Source organism: Letharia columbiana (genome assembly GCF_014066305.1).
Source record: "Letharia columbiana isolate WasteWater2 chromosome Unknown Sc0000025_s0, whole genome shotgun sequence".
In the NCBI taxonomy this organism is placed as follows: Eukaryota; Fungi; Ascomycota; class Lecanoromycetes; order Lecanorales; family Parmeliaceae; genus Letharia; species Letharia columbiana.
Window position 1 is genome coordinate 459,961 of NW_023501067.1, and position 21,012 is coordinate 480,972.

A 21,012-nucleotide genomic window follows, 5' to 3' on the forward strand; every position below is an offset into this window, starting at 1 on the left:
CTTCGGTCATTCGGGAACCTGTTGTCAATATCGACAGCACGCAGGCTGAGTGCTGATTATCTCAGCAATGGGGAAGCATGTGCGCGGCTTTGGCTTAAATCGCGTGTGGTGCGGTGCGACTAACTTCCTAATGTATGGTACAAGTTTCACGGCGCAATGATAACTACGAACCCCGATTCTTGCTGGGGAATCACATTTCCACCAGGTAGAATGCACTGAAGTTCCCCAAGACAAGACAAGACAAGACAAGAGATAAGGCCGAGACCCCCGAACCAAGAAGACGCGTCGTCGGACCCGCATTGCAAATCCCTGCATGTCTTTTCACGCTCCAGCTAGTGTATCACTACGGGGATATAACAGCACTCATGCTACACGACGCGGATGGATGCTAACTGACAGCCTGTGAAGATCTCATGCGGGAGCTCTTGTTATCCCAAACATCCAGATATCCTAACCGGAAGTTGAATCGCAGTCTCTATCCAGGCTAGGTATGCCTCGAATGAAATTCCACGAGGCAGTGCTGCCGACGGAGTCCGTCCGAGTTCGCCTGGAAGCCTTACTACATGTTTGGAACGGTCGCCAGGCGCTCGCTCGCTCGGGGTGTTCGCCGCTAGAGTTTGGAGATTCCGTACGTTCGGCACTTATTTAGAGTAAAGCTCCGGGCACTCAAGCTCGCTTCCCTATCTATTATTCGATACAGGGCACGTTGGAATCTTGGTCGGGTTTAGTATCTCGAAGCTGGCTCCGGGGTAATTTTCCAGAACGCCACCTCGGATCCAAGTGTCAACAGGGGGAAGCTGATCCGGAAAACCTTATACGTGTGGAAACCATGCCGTATCAAGGCAGCCGATACCGGCTGCTCTCTTTTCTTCGTCACTACTGGCTTAGGTCCGTCATGTCTGCAACCTTGCAACTGCAGCCAAGGCATATGACGTGCGCCTGCAGAAGGTTCTCGTGAATTCGCATCGGAGATCAGGCCGTCACGCTTTTATCTTCGTGGCGCCAGAAATTTGCCTTCCGGGCTACTGCATCGGATATGCAAGGGGCTCGATTCCCCGTTGGATCCTACGGGATGGTACAGGTGGCTTTTCGGACGCATGACACTTTCTCAGTGACAGCCACCGAGTTAGGCGACGGAAATGATTTCTAGGGTAGAGGTTATAAACTCGACCCTGCCGATTCTGACAGACACGTAACAACTCTTGAGGCTGCTCAAAGAGCGTTGATCGGGACTGTTTTGGACTGGCGCCGATACTCGTGGACCTCATGCCCCCTTTTTTTGCACATTCAACAGTACAATGTGCCACTGACATACAAGCTGATGACCATCGCGCAGATCATCTACAACAGTAGGTCTTACTTCTTTATCCTCGGCGATCGTTGTGCAGCCAGCCTCACAACTTCCTATTCTGACCGACTTCTTCTTCATATCAGTCTCTAAATCGCACTTTTGCGCTCGTCCCTGCATGCGTCGTTCGATAGCTTGCGCTACTATTCGTGGTTCCCGCAAAGTCAATGCATGCGACCGAATACGAGGAAAGTATAGAGCGGCAGCGGCGTGAATCGAGAGCCAAGATTGACTTAAATGAGCGGGCCAAGGACATGCCGGATCTTGGCATCCGGGGGACACAATAATGACACGAGCGTTGGCGACGAGAACGTCGGGCACTTGAGCATCGGACATGCTCAAAGCCTCAAATCATTCGAGTCCCCGTTGGAGTGTTCTCGTCGTCAATGTGTTTGCGCCGCTGCCGTTCCTTCCCTGCCGTTGCCGTTCGCCGCCATTTCATCAAGTTTTTTCCTCAACTGATAGCAGTGGCGTTGTGCACTATCGCTCATGCGTCATGGACACCGTGCGGTGTGAGAAGTGGAGCATGCTGCGACCTGTCACTATAAGTACACCGGGTCCTCTTACGCCAGAATTATCTCTCACCAAGTTCACTGCATGCCAGAAGAGAAAACACTGACCATCTTGCATCGCCATCCACCCGAGCGCACGCATCAAACTCACCGGAGTTGAACGCAAGCATGCCTCCCAGACCAAGACCACCCCCTGGACCACCCCGTCCACCTTGGCCTACGCCCCCTCCCTCTCCAGCGAACGCGGATACCATCGCAGATCTTCCCCATGCTTCAAAGCTTCGGTATCCTCTTCACACGTCCGCCAAAAGCCTTATCGATCTTGTCTTGGACCAATCTAGCGACCTCACCACTCTTCTCCAGATCCGCGAACGGCGCATGGTCATTCTCGTCACGTCCAACATCTTTGATGCCAGCGTTATCGACCATGCACTTTTGAGCCTTAAGTGGGAGGGCGTTGTAGAGGGTGCAGAGGAGATTTGAGGATGGGATGTGATTGTACGCAGGGTGGGTGAGAGGGAGAGCTTAGGGCACTGTTGGTTTCGATTGTCAGACTGGCGGCCAACGAGAAGGAAAAGGGGAGAGGGCCCGATTTTGTTATTGCTTACAAGAGTTTGAGCGAGCTCGGCGGCTTCGGGTTGAGGTAGATCGTAATAGAGGCGGTGGCGGCCGTCAGGAATTGTGATGAAGTTATTCTTGCAGAGGTGGAAAGTTAGCATATTTTTGCCTTGATATTGAGAGAGGAAATTAGAACACATCATGAAATTCCATGCACGGTGATTTCTGACGTCGTCTCCCAAGTTATTAGGTCCCGTTACCTCAAGGATTCCCTCCGGCATCTTCCTTCCAGTCCTTTCCCATCGCAGACCATTAAGTCACAGCCACTGTTGCTACTGGCAGCACCATTCCAGCGATGATGATTAAGTTCACCACACCCTCTGCACTCACGCCCGACGGACTGTGGTATCTGGATGGCTTCTTGATTTGGACACCCTTCAACGCCTCGTAGCCTACATCCACCCTATCAGAGTGTATGATCACGACGACGTCTTTATCCTTAGCTACCTCGGCCATGATCAATGTGCGGGCAGCTGAAACGTCGTTAGATGAATCGGAACGGTAGGAATAATGCTCAGAGACGGCAGAGCTAGTACTTTCACATCGTGGCCACCATATGCAAGGGCTTAGCTAGTGGCCACATAATCTGAGCTGTCTAGCAAGCTCCGTGGACGAGGACCAGAGAGAGGCTGCAGCTGGCCATTATAGTGAATCCTAGCCCATGTGGTTGGCAGTGGATGGGAGAGTTGGCTGTCTTGTTGGCCGCTTCATCGACATCGTCCCCCTCTAGGTGACTAGGAACTGCGTGCTGAACCCCTTCTTGCGTCCATTTCTCGTCCAAAATGTGTGAGCCGCAGGTTTCAGTGGAGGTCAAAAGATGTTGCACAGACACATTCCTCGTGCACATGGTGTGGAAGAAAAAGCTGCTGAGAGCTGGTTGACGATAGAATGCTATAGCATAAAGGGTATGACTGGAGTTTCGAGCCTGAAAGAACAGTATGACTCAGAAGGCAACTGGAGAAATAGGTGTGTGAAGCTCGGTCCAGAACAACGGAAGTCCGTCCGCTTTTCCGGCCGTAATGAATTTACACCGTTTTGAAAGAGGTATAGTGAGGCTTAAAGTAGCTACAGGTCACTCGTAAGCACAGCGGGCGAGAATTAAGCGTCTTGGAGGGGTACCTTGACATGCGGAGCACAGGAGTGCTTCGCCTCCTGTGCTGGAAGAAGAAGGTGGACTGGTCATTATTGAAGGCGAGTGCTTTGAGACGCTGTCGTGAATTCTTTTCATTGAGACAAAATCACGCGATTCAGCCTAGACTCTGAGGAAATACAAGGTACCGTAGTTAGGAAAGAAGAGATAGTGAAATAAGGAAGAGAGAGAGGAGAGGCCCATTCCCATACAGGATGGTTGGACTTTGTACTATTTCGCCAAGACATGGCCAAGACAGCAAACATGGCAAGCAAGCATGCCTCGTCTGTGCTTCGATTCCCATTATCCCGTTGTCTCATTATTGTCTACTACTATTATCCATCGATGGCTGGACTGGAATTACTCCCATAAAGTAAGGTAAAGTACTTTAGGAATGCGCAACGGATGAACAAGGCTTAGTCAATGCGCCGGATGAAACACAATTCTTTCCTGAATTCTAAAAAGCCGTCCATCCGCCCTCCCGTCGGCTTCTCGGCTTCCATTGTCCACAGGGACAAGTCGAATCGAATCTAGCCATGAAAGGAATAGCTAACCGCGCACGTGATCTCGCCATACAGAAGCGAAGCGAAGTCAACATCAGACATGCTCATTTGCAAGGGAAGGCGATTGGACTAATGGATACCGAGTGGGCGTCTGATAATCTTGTCCTCATACTGTTTGTATTGCCGTACTAGCCCTGATCACATCATCACATCATGTCTACTCCTTGTTGTCATCCATGTAACCTCAGATGGCGCCAATCTCATCCCACGGCATCGACGATCCTGCTGAGAAACCTTGCCCAAGGGTTTTGACATCCGCTTGACAATTCGTTGCTCAGCATGCCAATTCCATACTCTATAGCGCGCCACCTTGTCGACGTCTATATTGCAGGTAAAGCGTGATATTGGACTGAGGCACTGCTTCCTGTTAACACTACCCTACGTATGATGCGAACAAGCTCGAGATCCAACTCGAAGATTCTCAGCAGATCTATGTACGTTAGCCATGGCTGCCTGGTTCTTTACAGTCTGATTGGCTTCGAGATTCCAATTGCTTTGTCGCTGGGAATGCAGTCATGTTGTTGCGGGCGTTCACATCTGAGTACGTGGCCGTGAGATGAGAGTGAAAGTGAAGATTGTACGCTTCTGGCAGGACATACCGAAAGGAGCTTGCCATGTCTCCGCTCCGACTGGCCTGCTGTCAACTTTCTTCACTTCTCTGTGGAGAAATTTCCTGCCTACTATACTTGCCTCATTCGGTTCAAGTGAACCATGTCATTCGTCGTAATCTCTTACACGGGGTGGGGGTATTGCTTTTGCCTCCCTAGCGAAAAGTCTTGGCGCAGAAGTTCTTTGTGTAAAGTGACGGTGCTGAGGCTATGGTGGGAGGGGAAATTGGGCTGCGGAGAAGGGGACACAACACTGGAAATTCCAAAACGTCTCCCATCGTGGGGGCTAGCTCTTAACACCTGATGACCTCTCAAGTATAAAAACCCTCATCTCTCCCCAAGCGCAACGCACTTTTCCATACCACCGCGACATTCAACATTCAACTTCTCCATTGCAGCTTCTGACTGTGACAACCTTTTTAAGTATACCATTGACAGAATACCATCCGACTTCCTTGTCGGTTTCTTTATTGACCATCAAGATCTTTCCCCTTCTCTTCCACATCTACTGCCATGTCGTCTCCTACGCCTGACAACTACGTGGGCCTTATGGCTCCCTGGAAGCCAATTGCTGGTTTTGCCATGAAGAACGTTAATAGCGTTCATGATAGAATCGAGATCGATCACTCCACGAAAGTCAGTAATCTAGCCTGCGTTAAGCACTGTCAGCATCCAGCTTAGGCTAACATCATACAGGATGGAGATGTAGCTACGACAGACAGCATCGGTGCTACCACCGGCTTTGATGATGATGCACAGGCCAGTGGCACGGCCATTGTCATCACAAGTCAGGGTCAAGGCACCATTGCACAGCGTGATGGCATGGAGACTTCAGGAACCGACAGCACTGGCGCGAACGTTATCGTCGATGATGACATTCAAGTCAGTACCACTTTTAGTTGTCATGGCAGGTACAATGTTGGTGTTAACAATCCGCAACAGGATGACTCTGAAATGGAAGACTCAGCAATTGCAGATATTGACGACAACATCGATGCTGATGGTAGCATTGGTGATGGAGCTCAGGTCAGTACTGCAATTGGTCTTTATTCCACCATCAGTGTCAGTGCTAATTGTATACAGATCGATGGCGCAGATGGCACAGACACAGACAACGATGCACCTCAACCCATTGACACGAAATGTGTGGCAGTCTCAACATGCGTTGCTAACTCTGGTGATCATCGAAAGGTTGTTTCACACATCTTTGGTCGTAACAAAGCTTGCACTCGAGACCTGCCAAATGATCTCTGGATTTTTTGGTGCCGCAAGCATTACCAGAGATTCAAATACCGTGCCGAAGATGCCGAAAACTGGCATACTATCCAACTGGGTCTAGTTAGGAATCAGCTGCAGACGTTTGAAGACTGGGGCCATGTTCGCAACTGGACCATCGCTTTGCGTAAAACTGAGCAGGATGCTCTAGCTAAGGAGAACAAGAATGGTGTTACCTATACCAACTACATCTCCTCGTGCTGGGAGCGATTCTTAGTCCCATACCTTGGCTCAAGCAAGAGCTTCGCTCGAGTACGGGAAGTTCTCAACGTCATTGAACGCAAGTTCAACGAAGCAGAGTACCGCAACCGCGACAAGAAGTTGAAGACGTTCCCTGGTGTCGAGTTCCTGCCTGCCGTTCAGAAAACCAAAGAGGTCAAGAAGCCCGCCGCCAAGAAGGGCGAGATCGGCTACAAGAAGATCACACTGGACCAACCCGCGTTCAATCGCAAGACCCGTGCCAACATCCAATTCATCAAGGACATGGCCGCGAAGAAGGCCGGATCCTCCCCGTCCCCCAAGCGCTCCGGCACAGGACCGGCAAAGGACAAGTCGCCTGACACCGACAGCGCCTCCGACGCCTCTGCCACCAAAAAGCGCAAGACTCCCGCTGCAGACATTGCGACCAACGACACCGCCCACCACAAGCGCAATCCGCTTGACACCACCGCCGTGACCCCCACCTCTAAAGCGCTCCCCACCAAGCGCACGTCGTTCACCATCACCACCACCGAGACCCCACCGACCTTCACGTCCAAAGCGCTTCCCACCAAGCGTCGCCGTCTCACACGCGGCTACGAGAAGCACGCATCCGAAGGCGAGGATACCACATTCATGGAGGAGGAGGAGGAGAAGGGCACGGAGTGAGCTGAAACTGCTGGAGCGGATGTGTCTGGGGAATAGACATGGAGGAGGGTGGAGGTCGATTCTCAGATCAGATCAGCATAGCGAAGGGGGCATAGCGACGGAGCAAAAAGGGGGGGGTTCCTTCTTTTTCTTGTGCTGCAACAGCTTGAGCGATGATACACACGAAACGGCGGAGATCAGTGATGTGAAGTGTGCTCGACCCTCATTAGCATAGACTCGTGATAGTTATCTATCGAACAAGCGATTCCCAATCATACCGTCCGTTGCACACTGACCGGTGAAACCTGAAGCGTTGTCGTCTCTGATTGATGTATTGCCGAGGTTTGTAGCCAAGCATCGTAGGCACGTGGCCAAAATAATAATACGTGTAGGAGTAGCAAAACACCAATGTCCCCATGTTTGCGTTTGTAACGACCCACAGCCGGGGAAGCGTAGGTCGGGTTTTTGGGAAATACGACTCCGACAAAGGACAAGAAGACTGGGTAGTGGTCAGGGATCGATGGTTATGGCAAGGGATTACTTGTGGAATATACCCTAAACAAATGGCAGGGTCTACATTATCGGAGCCGTCAATATGTGACAGATCCAAGAGTACAGCCAGAGGTAGCAGTTCCCTCGCCGACAAGGTACCCTACGTATACACACACATCTGAAATTACCACAAAGGATATTGCCTCTGCGCCGTAACGGGTCTATCAGGCAATGGTACCCAGACCTTCTTCTTCTGCCTCTTCAGCTCCCTGTCCTCCGCTTGCCGTATCCGCGTCGCCTCCTCCTTCAGCACCACGGATATACCTGGATCATCGTCAGCAAGCATCGTCACCACACGGGCCCTTCGTTACAAGGCCGACTTACTGGTATAAGGCAACCTCAACCTGTTCGAAGTGCCCCTGGCCCTATACTCTACTCCAAACCCAGAGGCCCCCCCTTCCAACCCAGGCCTGGTCGACATACATAGCCGTGCGGTCGGTAACGACCCTCTTCTTGCCCTTCTTATCTTCCACCAGCAACCTCTCTTCTTCCCGCGCCGATTCTTGCCCCCCTCCGCCTCCCGACCATCCACGACCTCCCCCCCTCCGCCTGCTGGGCCTGAGCCTGCACCTTCCCCAACCCCATCCCCCTCATCACGACCGCCTGATCCCTCGCATACTCCAAATGCCTCAGGACATCCTGCGCGGCCTTCTTCTTACTGAAGCGCATCTGCACCATCGCCTCGCTCAACGGTTTCCCCGCAATCTGGTTCGCGAGCGGGAACAGCTTCTTCACGCTCGTCTTGAAGAACTCGCTCTTGCTCAGATGGCTCCGCTCCGTCCTCGCCAGCTTCACCGTCTTACTCATCCGTCCCCGGCCCCGGATCTCGCGAATCACCATCCTCCGCTGCCATTTTTCCCGAGCTCGGGGCGTCGGGTCGAGCACCGCTGCCATGTTCTCCGGGTCGCGGATGACGCCTGTGTCTTCAATCCGTGGACCGGTGGTCGGCGAAAGAGTATCGAGGATAGAACCGGGTGCTAGACCGCCAGTTTTGGGGAGCTTGGAGCGCTCTTTTTCTTCCTTGGCTTTTTGAATTTCGTTTGCGTTGAGGACCTCTGGGGAGGAAAGATCGAGGATTTTGCGTCTTCGGCGAGACCTGAAGGGATTCTTGAGGAAGTCTGTAATGGCGGTTCGCCGCTGGTTGAGATGAGGACAGGCGAGGAGAGGGTGGAAGTGGGAATGGGGGAGGAGGGAGGTGGCTGTTTTGAGAAAGCGGTCAGTGACATTGAGAGAAATGGAAGCCCTTGGAAACGAGCACGCACCTGACCGGAGCAGCCGCCTCCGTGGATTTGAGAGACTCATTGCGGAGATGGCAGAGCTTCGACTGACAGAGCTCAAGCAGATATCATGAAACCACACAGAAGGACCATCTTAGCGCGTCAAGCGCGTTAGCCACTAGAATCGCCCCAAGCCACATCCGCGGCACCCACACTGCCACATGGTCGTCGTGGGCAATTGGACGATGGCATCAGTTGTTCCACCTTCGAGTGGAGCATCTCTAGGATGCCCATCGTCCGTCATCAGCTTCCGGTGGACAACACAAACCACGAAATCATGTCTAGCACAGACGCCCCAGTATCAGCGCCCTCACGGCGATCCCAACTCCTAACAACCCTGAGAGAGTCCTCCAGAAAAGCACAGGCAGACTTCTTCCAAATCCAGAGATACAACATAGAAACCTTCTACAACCAGCCTCTCGCCGAGATCTCCGGCTCTTTCGGCGACATCGGCACTCTTCTCCCCATCCTCATCGCTCTGACGCAAATTGGGGCCATCTCCCTCTCCAGCACGCTCGTCTTTAGCGGACTGGCCAACATTCTGACTGGCCTCGCCTTCGGCATTCCCTTGCCCGTGCAGCCCATGAAAGCGATCGCAGCCGTAGCTTTGGCACAGGGTTTCAGCAAATCCGAGATAGCGAGTGCGGGCATCTTCGTTGCCGCGGCTATAGGATTCTTGAGTATTACGGGACTGATACATTGGTTTACCGAAAGAATACCTATCCCAGTGATCAAGGGGATACAAGTTGGTACCGGTCTATCCCTGATCATCTCCGCTGGGAATCTCTACCCCCATTTCGACCGCCTTCGGCACCAACCCTCTCGTCCTTATCCTCGCCTTCTTAGGCTTGCTGGCCAGCTCAACATTCCGTCGCGTCCCCTATGCCCTCTTAATCCTCCTCGTCGGCATCATATCCGTCATCAGCACCGATTGGCTCTACCCGGGATGGGGCGAAGATTTCCGACCCGACTTCAGTACTTGGCACCCGCACACATTCGTCCCGTCACCACGAGAGTTTGGGAAGGGCACTTTAGAAGCCGGCATCGGCCAGCTGCCTCTCACGACGCTCAACTCCGTCATAGCGGTTGCGTTCTTGGCTCAAGACATCCTACCAAATGTGCGAACGCCCTCGACGACGAGCTTAGGCCTCAGCGTCATGGCCATCAACCTCGTCGGCTGCTGGTTCGGCGCCATGCCCGTCTGCCACGGCTCCGGTGGACTCGCGGCCCGTACGTACATTTCGGAGAAGATCCTTCCTATTTGATACTGAAATTGAGTCTCGAGTCTTATTTCGGGAGCAAATTGACCTGTTCTGCTCCCAAGACCTGTCTTGCAACTCAATTATCTATCTTGAAGAAACAATACTGACCCCGAAATGTGCGTAGAATACCGCTTCGGAGCTCGCTCAGGCGCTAGCATCATATTCCTCGGTTTGCTCAAACTCCTCCTCGGCCTCTTCGCCAGTAAGGTCGCTTTGGCAATTTTCAACGGTTTCCCCAATGTCCTTCTATGCGTTCTAGTGATTGCAGCGGGACTAGAGCTAGTGGGTGTCGGAGAGAGTTTGAATACGGCTCGATCTAGGGATTTGAGTAACCTAGGGGAAGATGGTGGGAAAGGAGGGGAATTGACGGAGGAGGAAAGGAAGAGGCGGTGGGCGGTTATGTTCATGACTGTGGCGGGGATATTGGCATTCAAGAATGATGCTGTGGGGTTTTTAGCGGGGATGCTTTGCCATTGGAGTTTCAAAGCGCAGGATAGGTTGGAAGAGCGAAGGGCTGGAGAGGGACGAATAAGACTGGGAGAGGGAAGAGAAGGCGAGCGCAACGCTTGATATCTGTATGACGAGTTACGATGCCTATGTCTGGTGGGACAATCTAGACTGGATGATTTCATGACCGTTACATTCCTTGATGGACACTCAAGTGCTATTGATCTTGCGGGCGGCGAGCGCATAGCTGATCCCTTTCATGATACTGAATCCCAGGACAAACCCTCTCAGACCACCAGAACCAAGGTCAGATCCTCTTCTCCGAACATCGGGACCAAAGCCAAATCCTCCTACACCGCCGAGGCCAAAGCCGGATTCTCCTCTATACTACTAAGACCATATTGATGAGTGATAGCGCGAGAAACTCTACGTACCCTCATAAAAAAGCGTAAGAAGTACAAGTCCGCGGCTGGAGTTTACGGGATACTTTAGGGAAACATCCGCCTACATACACACTCCAGCTCACAAACACACAGGTTACAAGACACCCCAAACCTGTCTTAGAAAACAGTCCTTGCCCGCCTAAACCCCCTTTTCCACCCATCATGGCAGAACTCTGGATAAAATCAAGTGTGCAAGTGTGGCAAGGAAGAAACCAAGGTTCTTTTATCTCGTGTCAGAGATCCATATAAACGCTAATCGGATAATTTGCATTGTTAGCCTTGATTGAAAAGGTCACCCGCGTGGGATCTCAGCCAACCACCAGCAGCACAGACATCGAACGGCCAGCGGGGTAGGATCGCAATCAGGTTTCATTGCCAATCGAGAAAGTGGATACTCCGTGGCTCAACACTGCCTGCGCTTCATAAGAGAGCCTCGTCGGATGAATCACTCAGCGGAAGGATTGCGAGAAAGTGTAGCCTGAACATGTAAATATTGAAAGACTTGAAACATTCTTACGATTCAGCCGCTCATACTTCATAACGCGGTATCCCTTAACGCATACTCCTGCCCTCACCTACGGCATCGTTATGCCCGTGCGTCACAATTCGGACTATAAAACTGACAAGATACTTTGAATCGGGTTGGACAATCTTCGGCTGTCCCGACACTGCAAAACCCGTACGTGAGTCCCAAAGTATTAGAGACGTTGAACATCATTCTCCGCCATCACGGTTCGGGGCTCTCGGGAAGTATGACTGGAGTGGGAGAGGATGGTCAAAGGATCATCATCGGTGCTTGATGAGTCTGGTTTTCATAGATTGGGTCCGAGGATATATCGTACTCGTTGATATATCTAGCGGAGACAGACCTCCATCGAAGATATAACAGAATGGGGCCGATAGAATAGCAGAGCTGTTCGATGGGTTCTAGATACATAGCGAATATTTTATCCATCGAAGTGATTCACAAAACGGTTTCGGATGGATTTATTATACGTAAACCATAGCTTCACACAACAATGCACCGTCAAGAACACTAGCACACACGTGCTTGGCGAACTGGCTGTGGTATCGTTTGTATTAACGGCTCGATGCTACAAGTCCCAGTCGAGATTCCGCAGCAACAGACGCTCAAGGACGAAATGCCCATCTTGTCCCCATTCCCATGAAGACCTCAGAGGTGGCAGATATAGTTCGGGGAGGATGTCACTTATTTGACCCATGGGGGCTATCGTATAAGGACTTTTTGGCCGTCAGGTAGACTTACGGGCTCATCAAAGATAGCAATACGGATTCTCAATACGTATTGCCGTCTCCGTGTCTCGCGAAGCCTGCTCCGTGTGCGGGAATCTCGTGCTGTAAGTTGGTGATTATAGACTACGGCGCAATGATTGCTTATTCCGCCGTTGTGCTATCGATCTCTAGACTGTTCTACGGTGGGAAAACTTTTGATTTTGACCTCCCCTGCATTCATGAATTTTGCTAGTTGCTCCATGCTCTTACGAAAGTCTTTGTTGATGTTCAAGCACGAGGCTCATTCGCGTGTGTTGAGTTGCAAACGGTGATGTTTCTAGAGCCTTCTCATCGATGCGGGAAGTTGCATTCATGTCCACCATTGTCATAATACCCTTTTCCATTCAATGTAAAAGGGCTTTCTTTTTCAGAAATCACACTTCTCTTCATACAATCATTTTTGCATTCTGACCACTTCACGCTGAGGTTCTGTATTTGATTTCCAAACGCCACGCTGTACATGCACTGGGTATTGAATGCAAACATGATGCAAATTCGAATTTCTTAACACAAATACTAATGCTGTCATGACATGCGATGACGACCATCCCGACTAGACTCCTCGGAACTGTAACACGCGTATTAGCCATGACCATCAAAGACACTTTTGAGGAGGGGGGTTTAGGACTCACCAATCTCACAATCAAAAACCACACCGCCCCAATAAACCTAAATAGGGACAACCCCGCCACACTCCACAGCACCACGGCCATATAAATCGTACTTCTCTGCGCCCCATCCGTCGTCTCCTTGCCCACCTTTACAGTCTCCAACCCACCGACCCCCAACACCACCGCAGCAAGCGCCAAATTACAAAACATCCAGCACAGCACAACCGCACTCCTGAATCCTTTGTAATAGTCCTCCTGGTGTTCCGCCTCGCTGACGACTTTGACCTCTTTGGCGGCCTTTGTAGCGAAAGTGCGCATTTCGGCGTCGTATTGGGCGTTCAGGTCGCCATCATCTTGCGGGATATTGACGTCGACTTTGCCGCCAGGTTTGAGGTTTGCGGAAGGGAGTTTTTCGGCTTTGTCGTCGCCTTTTGTGCCCCAGGTGATGTCGTGTGTGTTGCAGAAAGCGTAGACGTTAAGGATGTTAATATAGGTAGGGGTTAGAAGGAGGTACTGGATGAAGCAGGTGAAGAGATGCCAGGGGTCGAAGAAGAGGAAGGAGATGACGAAGTAGAGGATATAGGTTGAGAGGAGGGACACGATGAGTGTGAAGAAAAGCTGGTTGGCGAAGAGGTCCTTGACGGTGAAGCCTTTCTCTGCTGTTTGGATTTGGATAGAGCGAACAGTAATGAAGACAGAGGCGAATAACAGGTAAGCCATTATGCAGCACCAAAAATAGACCTGAGTCATGTAGAGCTTGTTAGAACCCTGGGGCCGGTTGCCGAGAGCCAGGACGAAGCAAGTGAGGAGGATGGCAAGGTACGCCCATTCGAAAACGATTCCAAGAATATGGCCTGCCGTGGAGAGAAGTTGTTTATCGCCAAGAGAGTTTGTAAGGATGTGGAAGACGAGGAAGAAATTGCCAATTGCGAACCATGCGAAGATCATGTTGATGGTCTGGTATGTGAACTCGATGAGGAACATTATCTTTCTGAAGAAGCTGTGATCCGTCCGTTGGATCTGGTAAAAATGTGCTAGGGCGTAGATTGCAGCGAAGAAACTGCCGTTCAACCATCTCCTTCGCTGCATGATGAATTCAGCCATGGCGTCTGGTACATCTGTTTCGCCCGTAGCTGATTTGACATATTGGAGAATCCATCGGCAATTCCGCTTCGCTACTAGCTCAAAGCACAAGATCCGGTCTTCGGCCAGGTACATGTTCGCTGTGAAGACACCAGCATTTGCACCGTGCATCTTCTCACCCTTGAAGTATTTCTCTAGGGGGCCTTGGCCGGTCTTGTCATTCTGCAGTGCTACATAGCGGTACGCAGAGAAAGCCCCAGGCAAGACAGAAATAAACCCAAAAGCTGATTCGAGCGGCTTGTCCAGTATGTTGCTCATTTTGTACTCAAAATTCTGTGTGGCGACTAACGGGTTGAGGAGTTTCTTACCCCCACTCAACATGACCTTGATTTCGCCACAGGCGCCAGCGCACATGGGCTCTAGATCGAAGGCTTTCCACAGTTGGTAGATAGAATCCTTTCCCGGCTTCGTTCCTGCATCCAAGAGAACGCAAATGTTGGGGTCCAGGACACGACCAAAGGCTTGGAAGAACCATCGATGCGAGTTGATTTTCTTTTGATTCTTTTCCTTCAAGCAAAATACCATTTGCACAGGTGTGGCTCCCCTAGGTTTGAGTTGGACGGTCTTGCCTTTCAGCTCTATACCCACCTGGGTGGTGTATTCGTAGATATGTGCTGTCACGTCCTTGCCGCTAACTTGTTGCTTGGCAATCCCATCTTGATACACACCAAGACCTGCTAGCACAGCTCTCGTCCGGGGGTTTATCTTCGCACGTCCGTCGCTCACTACGCACACCACGATCTTCTTCCAGGCCTCTTTTCCCCATGTCTTGCTGTTCGTCCGTGAACACATGTGCTCGATGTTTTTGAACACACCGGTCATGGTTCTTGCAAATAAGAATTCATCTTCGTTGTACATAGTGACTACGATGAAAAGCTCCGTATGTCGGGGCTTTGCAAAAAGCCGCTGCCGCAGCGTAAATCTCGAGTCGTAGAACTCCGAAGGGTCACAGGTAGCTGCTGAGTATCGCATGTGTGTGAACTCGTCTCTTTCTGGGGGGCTCTGCATGCGGGATTTGGCTCAACAGCTTGGGTGGTATAGGACAATCGAGGACAAGATTCCCGTTGAAGAGCTGAACTTCCTTCACAGTCTTCCATCGTCTGATTGGCGCGGGGGTGGGAGCTGGGCCCGGTTGAACACCATCGTAGGCGCTTTTTAGACCAGGTCCAGGGGAGTGCGGGTTTGGCCCGTATGGGTTATCGGGCTGCAATATGGGCTGATGGTCATTATCATCGTAGTATTGTGCCTGATCTTGTGGGTGGGGCTCATACGGCTCCGTAAAGTACTGGTCGTGGTGGTCTTCTGGAGAGATGGCATATTCGCTTCCCCCATAACCATAGTCATGAGCTGAAACTGGATTCTGCGCTTCATACTGCTCATTGTGGTTGTATGAGTTCCCGATGTTCTGGACAGAGTAGGTAGGCTGCGCCGCCAACCTGTCGCCCTGCCCCATCTGCATCTGTATTGGGGTCTGTTGCGGTCTGTATGGTCCGTCTTCTAGCTGATAGCCATGGAGGGGCTGTCCTGGAGAAGGCGTCCGACCAGCATGGCGAGGATCCATGGGGTGATCGCCGTACTCTTCGTCTTCTGGGTTTTGATTAAAGGGGTCTGTTGGGTTTCAAGGATCAGCGTGTGAGGGTTGGAGGTATGTAGTATGTGAAAAGAGCAGCAAGCTGTGGGCGCGCGAGCATATGTAGTCTATTCGAACAAAGAATTCCGAGAGTAGAATGGAAGAGGAGTACCTAGGCGATTGTATGACATGTCGGGCGGCTGTCACAATAAGACTGGGGTCAAGTAGCCGAGGAATGACGGAGCACAAGGCGACAAGAAAGTGACAAAGGGCAATGAAACCAAGCCAAGAGGCTCCGGCGTTTCTTCCACGTATGACGCAGCGAGAAAAGATCTTTGTTAGCGGTATATGATTGTTCGGTGCAAAGGACAATGGCAAATGGCAAGGCTGCTTCGCAAGCGGGTAAACACAATGCGCGCCACGTCTGACTTGGAGATTATCTGTAGCGTCTCAAGTCACTGTAGGTATGTCTGCGTTTGGTGAATAGGCAACAGCAACGATGGAGCCTTGCCGTTTCGAAAGGACGTTGAAACGATCATTGTGAAGGTGGACATTGGAGGTTCGAGGGTTCTCCGTAAATAGAGACACCTGCCACCCCTGCCGTCGATCACGGATTCTCTCAGCCACAAGCGACACGAAAGTTCGAAACACTACAGTAGTCCGTTCGATATTAATACTTACGGAACACGCCAAGAGCTCGGTCCGCATCCGAGACATCCCACCAATCCCCCACTACCCAAGAGGCTCAACCATCACAATGTTGGCTATGCGCCAGCCAACCTCCCAACATATCTGCTTTGAAAGTGTAACTGGCTTTTCATAAGTACACTTCTCCACCATGAAGAAATCTACAACGTAAAGCAATCCATCCAGAGAGAGTAAGCATGGCAGCCCTTCGCAACCTGTCAACCGACTCCCTATTGAATCACATGGTCCATACCCCGAAGAAGCACGGGGTATCTGCCGATGGAACGATTGCGAAGACTTCTACCGCGTCTTCACGGCCTATCTCGGTCCTCTTCGTCTGTCTGGGCAATATCTGCCGCTCTCCCATGGCCGAAGCAGTATTCCGATCCATCACAGCTTCAGACCAACGTCTTGGTCAGATAGATTCTTGCGGTACTGGAGCCTATCGTACGTACAACTACGGGTGACTCGGAACCTTTTCTTGCCGGATCGATGCTGACTCCAAAATTTCGCAGACGAGGGCCACTCTCCAGACCCACGAACTATGAGCACGCTCCAGGACAATGGCATTGTGGACTACGAGCATTCGGCACGCAAGATACAAGTGGCAGATTTCGATACCTTTGACTACATACTGGCAATGGATAACGAAAATGCGCATGATCTGATGCGATTGAAGACACGGGTGATTAAGAACAAACATGCCGGATTGAACAAGGACAAGCTGTCGGCGAAGGTGATGCTGTTTGGGGACTTTGGAGGAAAGAAAGGAGAACAAGTTGCCGATCCTTACTACGGGGAGAGGAACGGCTTCGCCGATGCATATGAGCAGATGGTTAGGTTTTCAAACGGATTCGTTGCACAGGTCCTGGATGCGCCTAAATGAGACGCTGCATAATCCTTAGCCAGAGGGGCATCTCATTGGTTCCGATAGAAGGATGATGGGGGTTTAGAAAGACGAAACAATTCATGGCTCACGCCATCCATCCATACATTTTCATGGCACTGCGGATCCTTTCTGTTACCCTGCATTTGGTTACCACGGCTCGGGTTCAATTCATGCATGCGGTCCCACCTCCTTTGGACAGTTTTTCTGCTGATGAAGAATGCTGGCGAGGATTTGAAAGTTCAATGAAGACGACTGCGATCCCCACGGGAATGATTTTCAGCGACAAATTAAGGGCCCACTCGCTTCATCGGTAGACAAAGTTGAACGTCGCCAGAGCCAGGGCAGACCACATCTGGATCTGATCTTTCTCGGATTCCCTGAGTTTGGGAAAATGGTGGCGGTAGAGGTCGCTCAACAACGGGCGCTTCAGCTCTGTCTCGTCCAGAAAGAGGACCTGCCGTTGAAGAATGCCAAGGTCTTGTGGTCGCTGGACAGACCTTCCTCGATTGTTAAAAAAGTCTGAACATGTGGAACACCGCTGCAAGCAAGGCCAGGAGTCGCTGGCGAATACGGCTTCGGACAGGAGTACAAACTGCGCGAGATCGGCAGTATGGAGCCAGTCCATATAGCTCCCCTGTCCTTCTTCCTAGCGGTCGAACCCAAAGCTGTGTAGGGTCTCGCAGTCATTGTTCTGAGCAAGTTTCCCGGGGAAAGGCCCCCGAAGAGCATCCTCGTCAGGGACGAGTCGAAGACGTGCCATATACCATATGCCTCTTCCCAACGTAGATGAGTGGCTATCAATGTTCTAATGAGCTCGTCAAAACACGCCATCAACCAACCTTGCGAAAAGCATCAAACAAGCCCCCCCAAAAAGACCGCCCTCGCAACCCCAACCTCCCCCAACCTCACCCTTCGAGCCACACACGTGCCGTGCCCTATCAACCCCGTCATCCCACATCTCCGCTCTACTTTCCAAGCTCGAGACATCCCCGTACCCTTTTCCCCAACCCTCGCCCAGCCAATAAGAAACATTTGAAAAACCCCAGGCCAGAAAACCCTGCATGCGGAAGCGACACAACCGCGCGGACTGCCGGCTCCAAGCGACAGATCGCGCGCGAAGGGTTGGATCGAGCGCAGGCTTGGGGCGTGCAACCCCTCTTCAAGGCTTTCTGCGCCGACGAGATTGCCCCCGTGGACGATGAGAAGGTCGAGGGTTTTGTTGATGATGGGATCATGGTGCGGGAAGGAGTGACAGCTTCCTACAGTGCAGTTGATCATTTTTTTCTTGCGATAGTTTCATCAGAACATGCTTCACTTGTTGAGAGGATGTAGCAGCAAAATTTGTGCGTGGAGGGCGAGATGTTCTGAACGGAATCGATTGAAGTCCTAATCTTCCATTCCCACTATCCTAAAGTCTAAGGCACCTTTCTGTCCAACATGTCCCTCTCCACCATTAAAACCTTGCACGCTACGGTACAGCTACAGCGCTTCTGTGTGTTTGCCGCCCCCCTGACCTCCATCTCGCGGACTCGTGGCCCCGAAACGCTAGCACTGCTACAGATTCATCGAAGTTTGTACTTCACCACCAAAAAAGGCTGTCCTGGCACACGTGGGATCTAGGAAGATACCACTCGGTCCCAACTTGAAAGGTCAACGAGCACTCCAGGCTAGTGCAGGGCTTTCGCGATATTGACCCGTCTCTCGTAGCTCTCTGGGTTCCCGCACGGTGTCGCGTCTTCTGGCTTGCATCCCTATCAAGATGCTCTGATGTTTAATCCGTGTAGCCTTCCAATGCATTAGCTATCCCATACGTGATGCCATGAGTTAGTGTTCTCTTTAGGTAACGGATGACTCGTTTGACGGCTGCAATGTGCTTCGAATTGAGGTTGTGATTGTATCGTGAAAGAATTGTGACGGCAAAACAGATATCCGGGCGAGTCTGAATCATGGGGTACATTATCGATCCCACCATTCGGTACTCCTGAATAACTTCTGGTTTGGCCTTGTCGACTAGTTCCTCCTGTAGCTGAGAGCCTGAGTGCCTACTACCATTGGTGTAGGCGCAGGTGCACAGTCAGTCATGTTGAAACGTGCAAGTACCTTCTTTAGGTACGTCGTTTGGGTGATCCGAACGGTTCTCTCCTTGCGATTTCTCTGAATTTCCATACCCAAATAGTATGAGCGTGGACCGAGATCGGTCATGGCGAATCGCTTGTGGAGGTCTTGTTTGAGTTCCGATATTTGTTTTGATCCCTTTGGACCATAGATGTGGATATCGTCCACATACACACTAACGTAAACAGCTTCTCTTTGCCGTCGCCCTCGTTCTCCGTAAAAACCCCGAGGCCTGCGCGATGGATGTTCGCAGCCTGCAAGAAGCGCCCTTGTGTGAGCCTTTGGGCGACTGTCAACTCCACGTCAGCATGAGCCAATTCCTTACCTTCTTCGTAGTGGGACTTACATCATCAACGGGTTCCGGAGTCTCGAATGGCGTAGAAGGGGCTGGTACATGTTGCGGAGGTTTGTGTTGTGGGCGTTGATCTGAGGCACCCACTGGGGCCTGAGAGAGCACTACTGGCCGGCAAGGATCCCTGGCTGGAATACCGACCGAGGCAGAAGCTCACTGACGCATAGGGGCTGCGTGCTTGGTGTATGTTTTTATATTTAGCGGTGTAGACACCACTGTGTTGTGCATTTGCGTTGCCGTTATAATGGAACGCACCGGAATGAAATATGACAGTGAAAGATATTGTGGAGGAGGTGGATATATAGACACAAAAGCACAGGAAAAGTATGGCAGTGATATGTAGGAGAGAATGTAGAGAAAAAAGCACTGGAATAAAGTATAACAATGATATATAGGGGGAAAATATATCGATACAAAAGCATCTATGATATTGTAACAGTGTTGAATGAAATATGAATGTGGTGGTAAGAGTTGCGGTATTTATACACTGTGAAGCCCATGCCAAGGCGCGCTAGGCCTCATCGGCCCGACTACCGGTGTGTGTTAAGAATCCACCCTGTGTCAGATCTCAAACGGACAAAAAGAATCATGATCACGCAACGGATTCACAAGACCCAAACAATGTGAATTCGAGCTTCATGAATTAACTGAACACATACTATGGGAACTGCACGATGTGAATTTCGAAGACAATCATTTACCTTTGCCACCTCGGGCGCAAGTGAATACCTTACTGTCCGACCGATCTTAGCGCCGGGCGATCTTCTCCAAAGCAGTCCAACGGCCAGCCATAACACTTGCTCCTGCCCAGGCTCACAGGTGTGTGTGTGTGTGATTCCTACATCGGGGGACGCCCCTCCAGCCATATTCTATAGGTCTAGAGTTCCCAGTCGGCCTTTCGGCCGTGTCCGGTCTTTACGTACAATGTGATATCTAGAGTACCCCCTGGAATCAGGCTCACGGGTGATGTCCGCCTTTATTGAAACAGTCTCAATAGCCGAATGGTTGGCTGAAAGTCCCCGTGTCCGGACGTGCCAGAAGCTGTTCCCCCTGCACCCCTTAAAGGCTGCCTAACTTCGCCTTCATGCTCCCAAGAGTGGGTCTAGTGTGGCTTGGCACTACCTACATACCTGTAGGTAGTCAGCCTTCACAACATCCTTAGACCTTCATGGCTGTTACTGTGAATCATACTATTCAGACCGTGTTCCAGTTCAAAATAAAAGGATTCAACGCAATTGTTCGGAAAATCTATCGAACAGGTTCAATCTTCTCTAACACCGCGCCTGAATTATAGAATTTCAACAATGACTTACCTTGCAGATCGACGAACCTTTTGAGAAAACTTCGTGAACAGAGTCACTTTTTTATGGAGGGCGAAACTTTTGGGGGCGAAAACCTTTAATGAAAATGAATGAGTTCTATATAGCGTCAGAATAAAGTGATTGTCTTCACCGACTTTTTCTAGAGGACGA

The 21,012-nt window shown here is 51.0% G+C and overlaps 9 protein-coding genes across 9 annotated transcripts; 4 read left to right on the forward strand and 5 right to left on the reverse strand.

Moving 5' to 3' along the window:
* Positions 1-2,028: 2,028 nt before the first annotated feature.
* HO173_007637 (uncharacterized protein) lies at positions 2,029-2,343 on the forward strand (the record flags this gene model as incomplete). The annotated part of the gene is made up of 1 exon (XM_037309539.1): positions 2,029-2,343. The coding sequence occupies one exon, from the start codon at positions 2,029-2,031 to the stop codon at positions 2,341-2,343; it is 315 nt and encodes a 104-aa protein (XP_037163618.1).
* Positions 2,344-2,730: 387 nt separating this feature from the next.
* Positions 2,731-2,934, reverse strand: HO173_007638 (uncharacterized protein; the record flags this gene model as incomplete). The annotated part of the gene is made up of 1 exon (XM_037309540.1): positions 2,731-2,934. One exon carries the CDS (start codon positions 2,932-2,934, stop codon positions 2,731-2,733), a length of 204 nt encoding a protein of 67 aa, XP_037163619.1.
* A 2,357-nt stretch (positions 2,935-5,291) lies between these two features.
* On the forward strand, positions 5,292-6,920 carry HO173_007639 (uncharacterized protein; the record flags this gene model as incomplete). The annotated part of the gene is made up of 3 exons (XM_037309541.1): positions 5,292-5,414; positions 5,475-5,804; positions 5,862-6,920. 3 exons carry the CDS (start codon positions 5,292-5,294, stop codon positions 6,918-6,920), a joined length of 1,512 nt encoding a protein of 503 aa, XP_037163620.1.
* Positions 6,921-7,575: 655 nt separating this feature from the next.
* On the reverse strand, positions 7,576-7,737 carry HO173_007640 (uncharacterized protein; the record flags this gene model as incomplete). Its single annotated transcript, XM_037309542.1, has 1 exon — positions 7,576-7,737. One exon carries the CDS (start codon positions 7,735-7,737, stop codon positions 7,576-7,578), a length of 162 nt encoding a protein of 53 aa, XP_037163621.1.
* Positions 7,738-7,913: 176 nt separating this feature from the next.
* On the reverse strand, positions 7,914-8,753 carry HO173_007641 (uncharacterized protein; the record flags this gene model as incomplete). Its single annotated transcript, XM_037309543.1, has 2 exons — positions 7,914-8,650; positions 8,714-8,753. 2 exons carry the CDS (start codon positions 8,751-8,753, stop codon positions 7,914-7,916), a joined length of 777 nt encoding a protein of 258 aa, XP_037163622.1.
* A 252-nt stretch (positions 8,754-9,005) lies between these two features.
* HO173_007642 (uncharacterized protein) lies at positions 9,006-10,560 on the forward strand (the record flags this gene model as incomplete). Its single annotated transcript, XM_037309544.1, has 3 exons — positions 9,006-9,552; positions 9,575-9,958; positions 10,115-10,560. The coding sequence occupies 3 exons, from the start codon at positions 9,006-9,008 to the stop codon at positions 10,558-10,560; spliced, it is 1,377 nt and encodes a 458-aa protein (XP_037163623.1).
* Positions 10,561-12,726: 2,166 nt separating this feature from the next.
* Positions 12,727-14,785, reverse strand: HO173_007643 (uncharacterized protein; the record flags this gene model as incomplete). Its single annotated transcript, XM_037309545.1, has 2 exons — positions 12,727-12,741; positions 12,806-14,785. 2 exons carry the CDS (start codon positions 14,783-14,785, stop codon positions 12,727-12,729), a joined length of 1,995 nt encoding a protein of 664 aa, XP_037163624.1.
* Positions 14,786-14,873: 88 nt separating this feature from the next.
* On the reverse strand, positions 14,874-15,688 carry HO173_007644 (uncharacterized protein; the record flags this gene model as incomplete). The annotated part of the gene is made up of 2 exons (XM_037309546.1): positions 14,874-15,535; positions 15,670-15,688. 2 exons carry the CDS (start codon positions 15,686-15,688, stop codon positions 14,874-14,876), a joined length of 681 nt encoding a protein of 226 aa, XP_037163625.1.
* Positions 15,689-16,381: 693 nt separating this feature from the next.
* On the forward strand, positions 16,382-17,070 carry HO173_007645 (uncharacterized protein; the record flags this gene model as incomplete). The annotated part of the gene is made up of 2 exons (XM_037309547.1): positions 16,382-16,631; positions 16,700-17,070. The coding sequence occupies 2 exons, from the start codon at positions 16,382-16,384 to the stop codon at positions 17,068-17,070; spliced, it is 621 nt and encodes a 206-aa protein (XP_037163626.1).
* Positions 17,071-21,012: the final 3,942 nt, after the last annotated feature.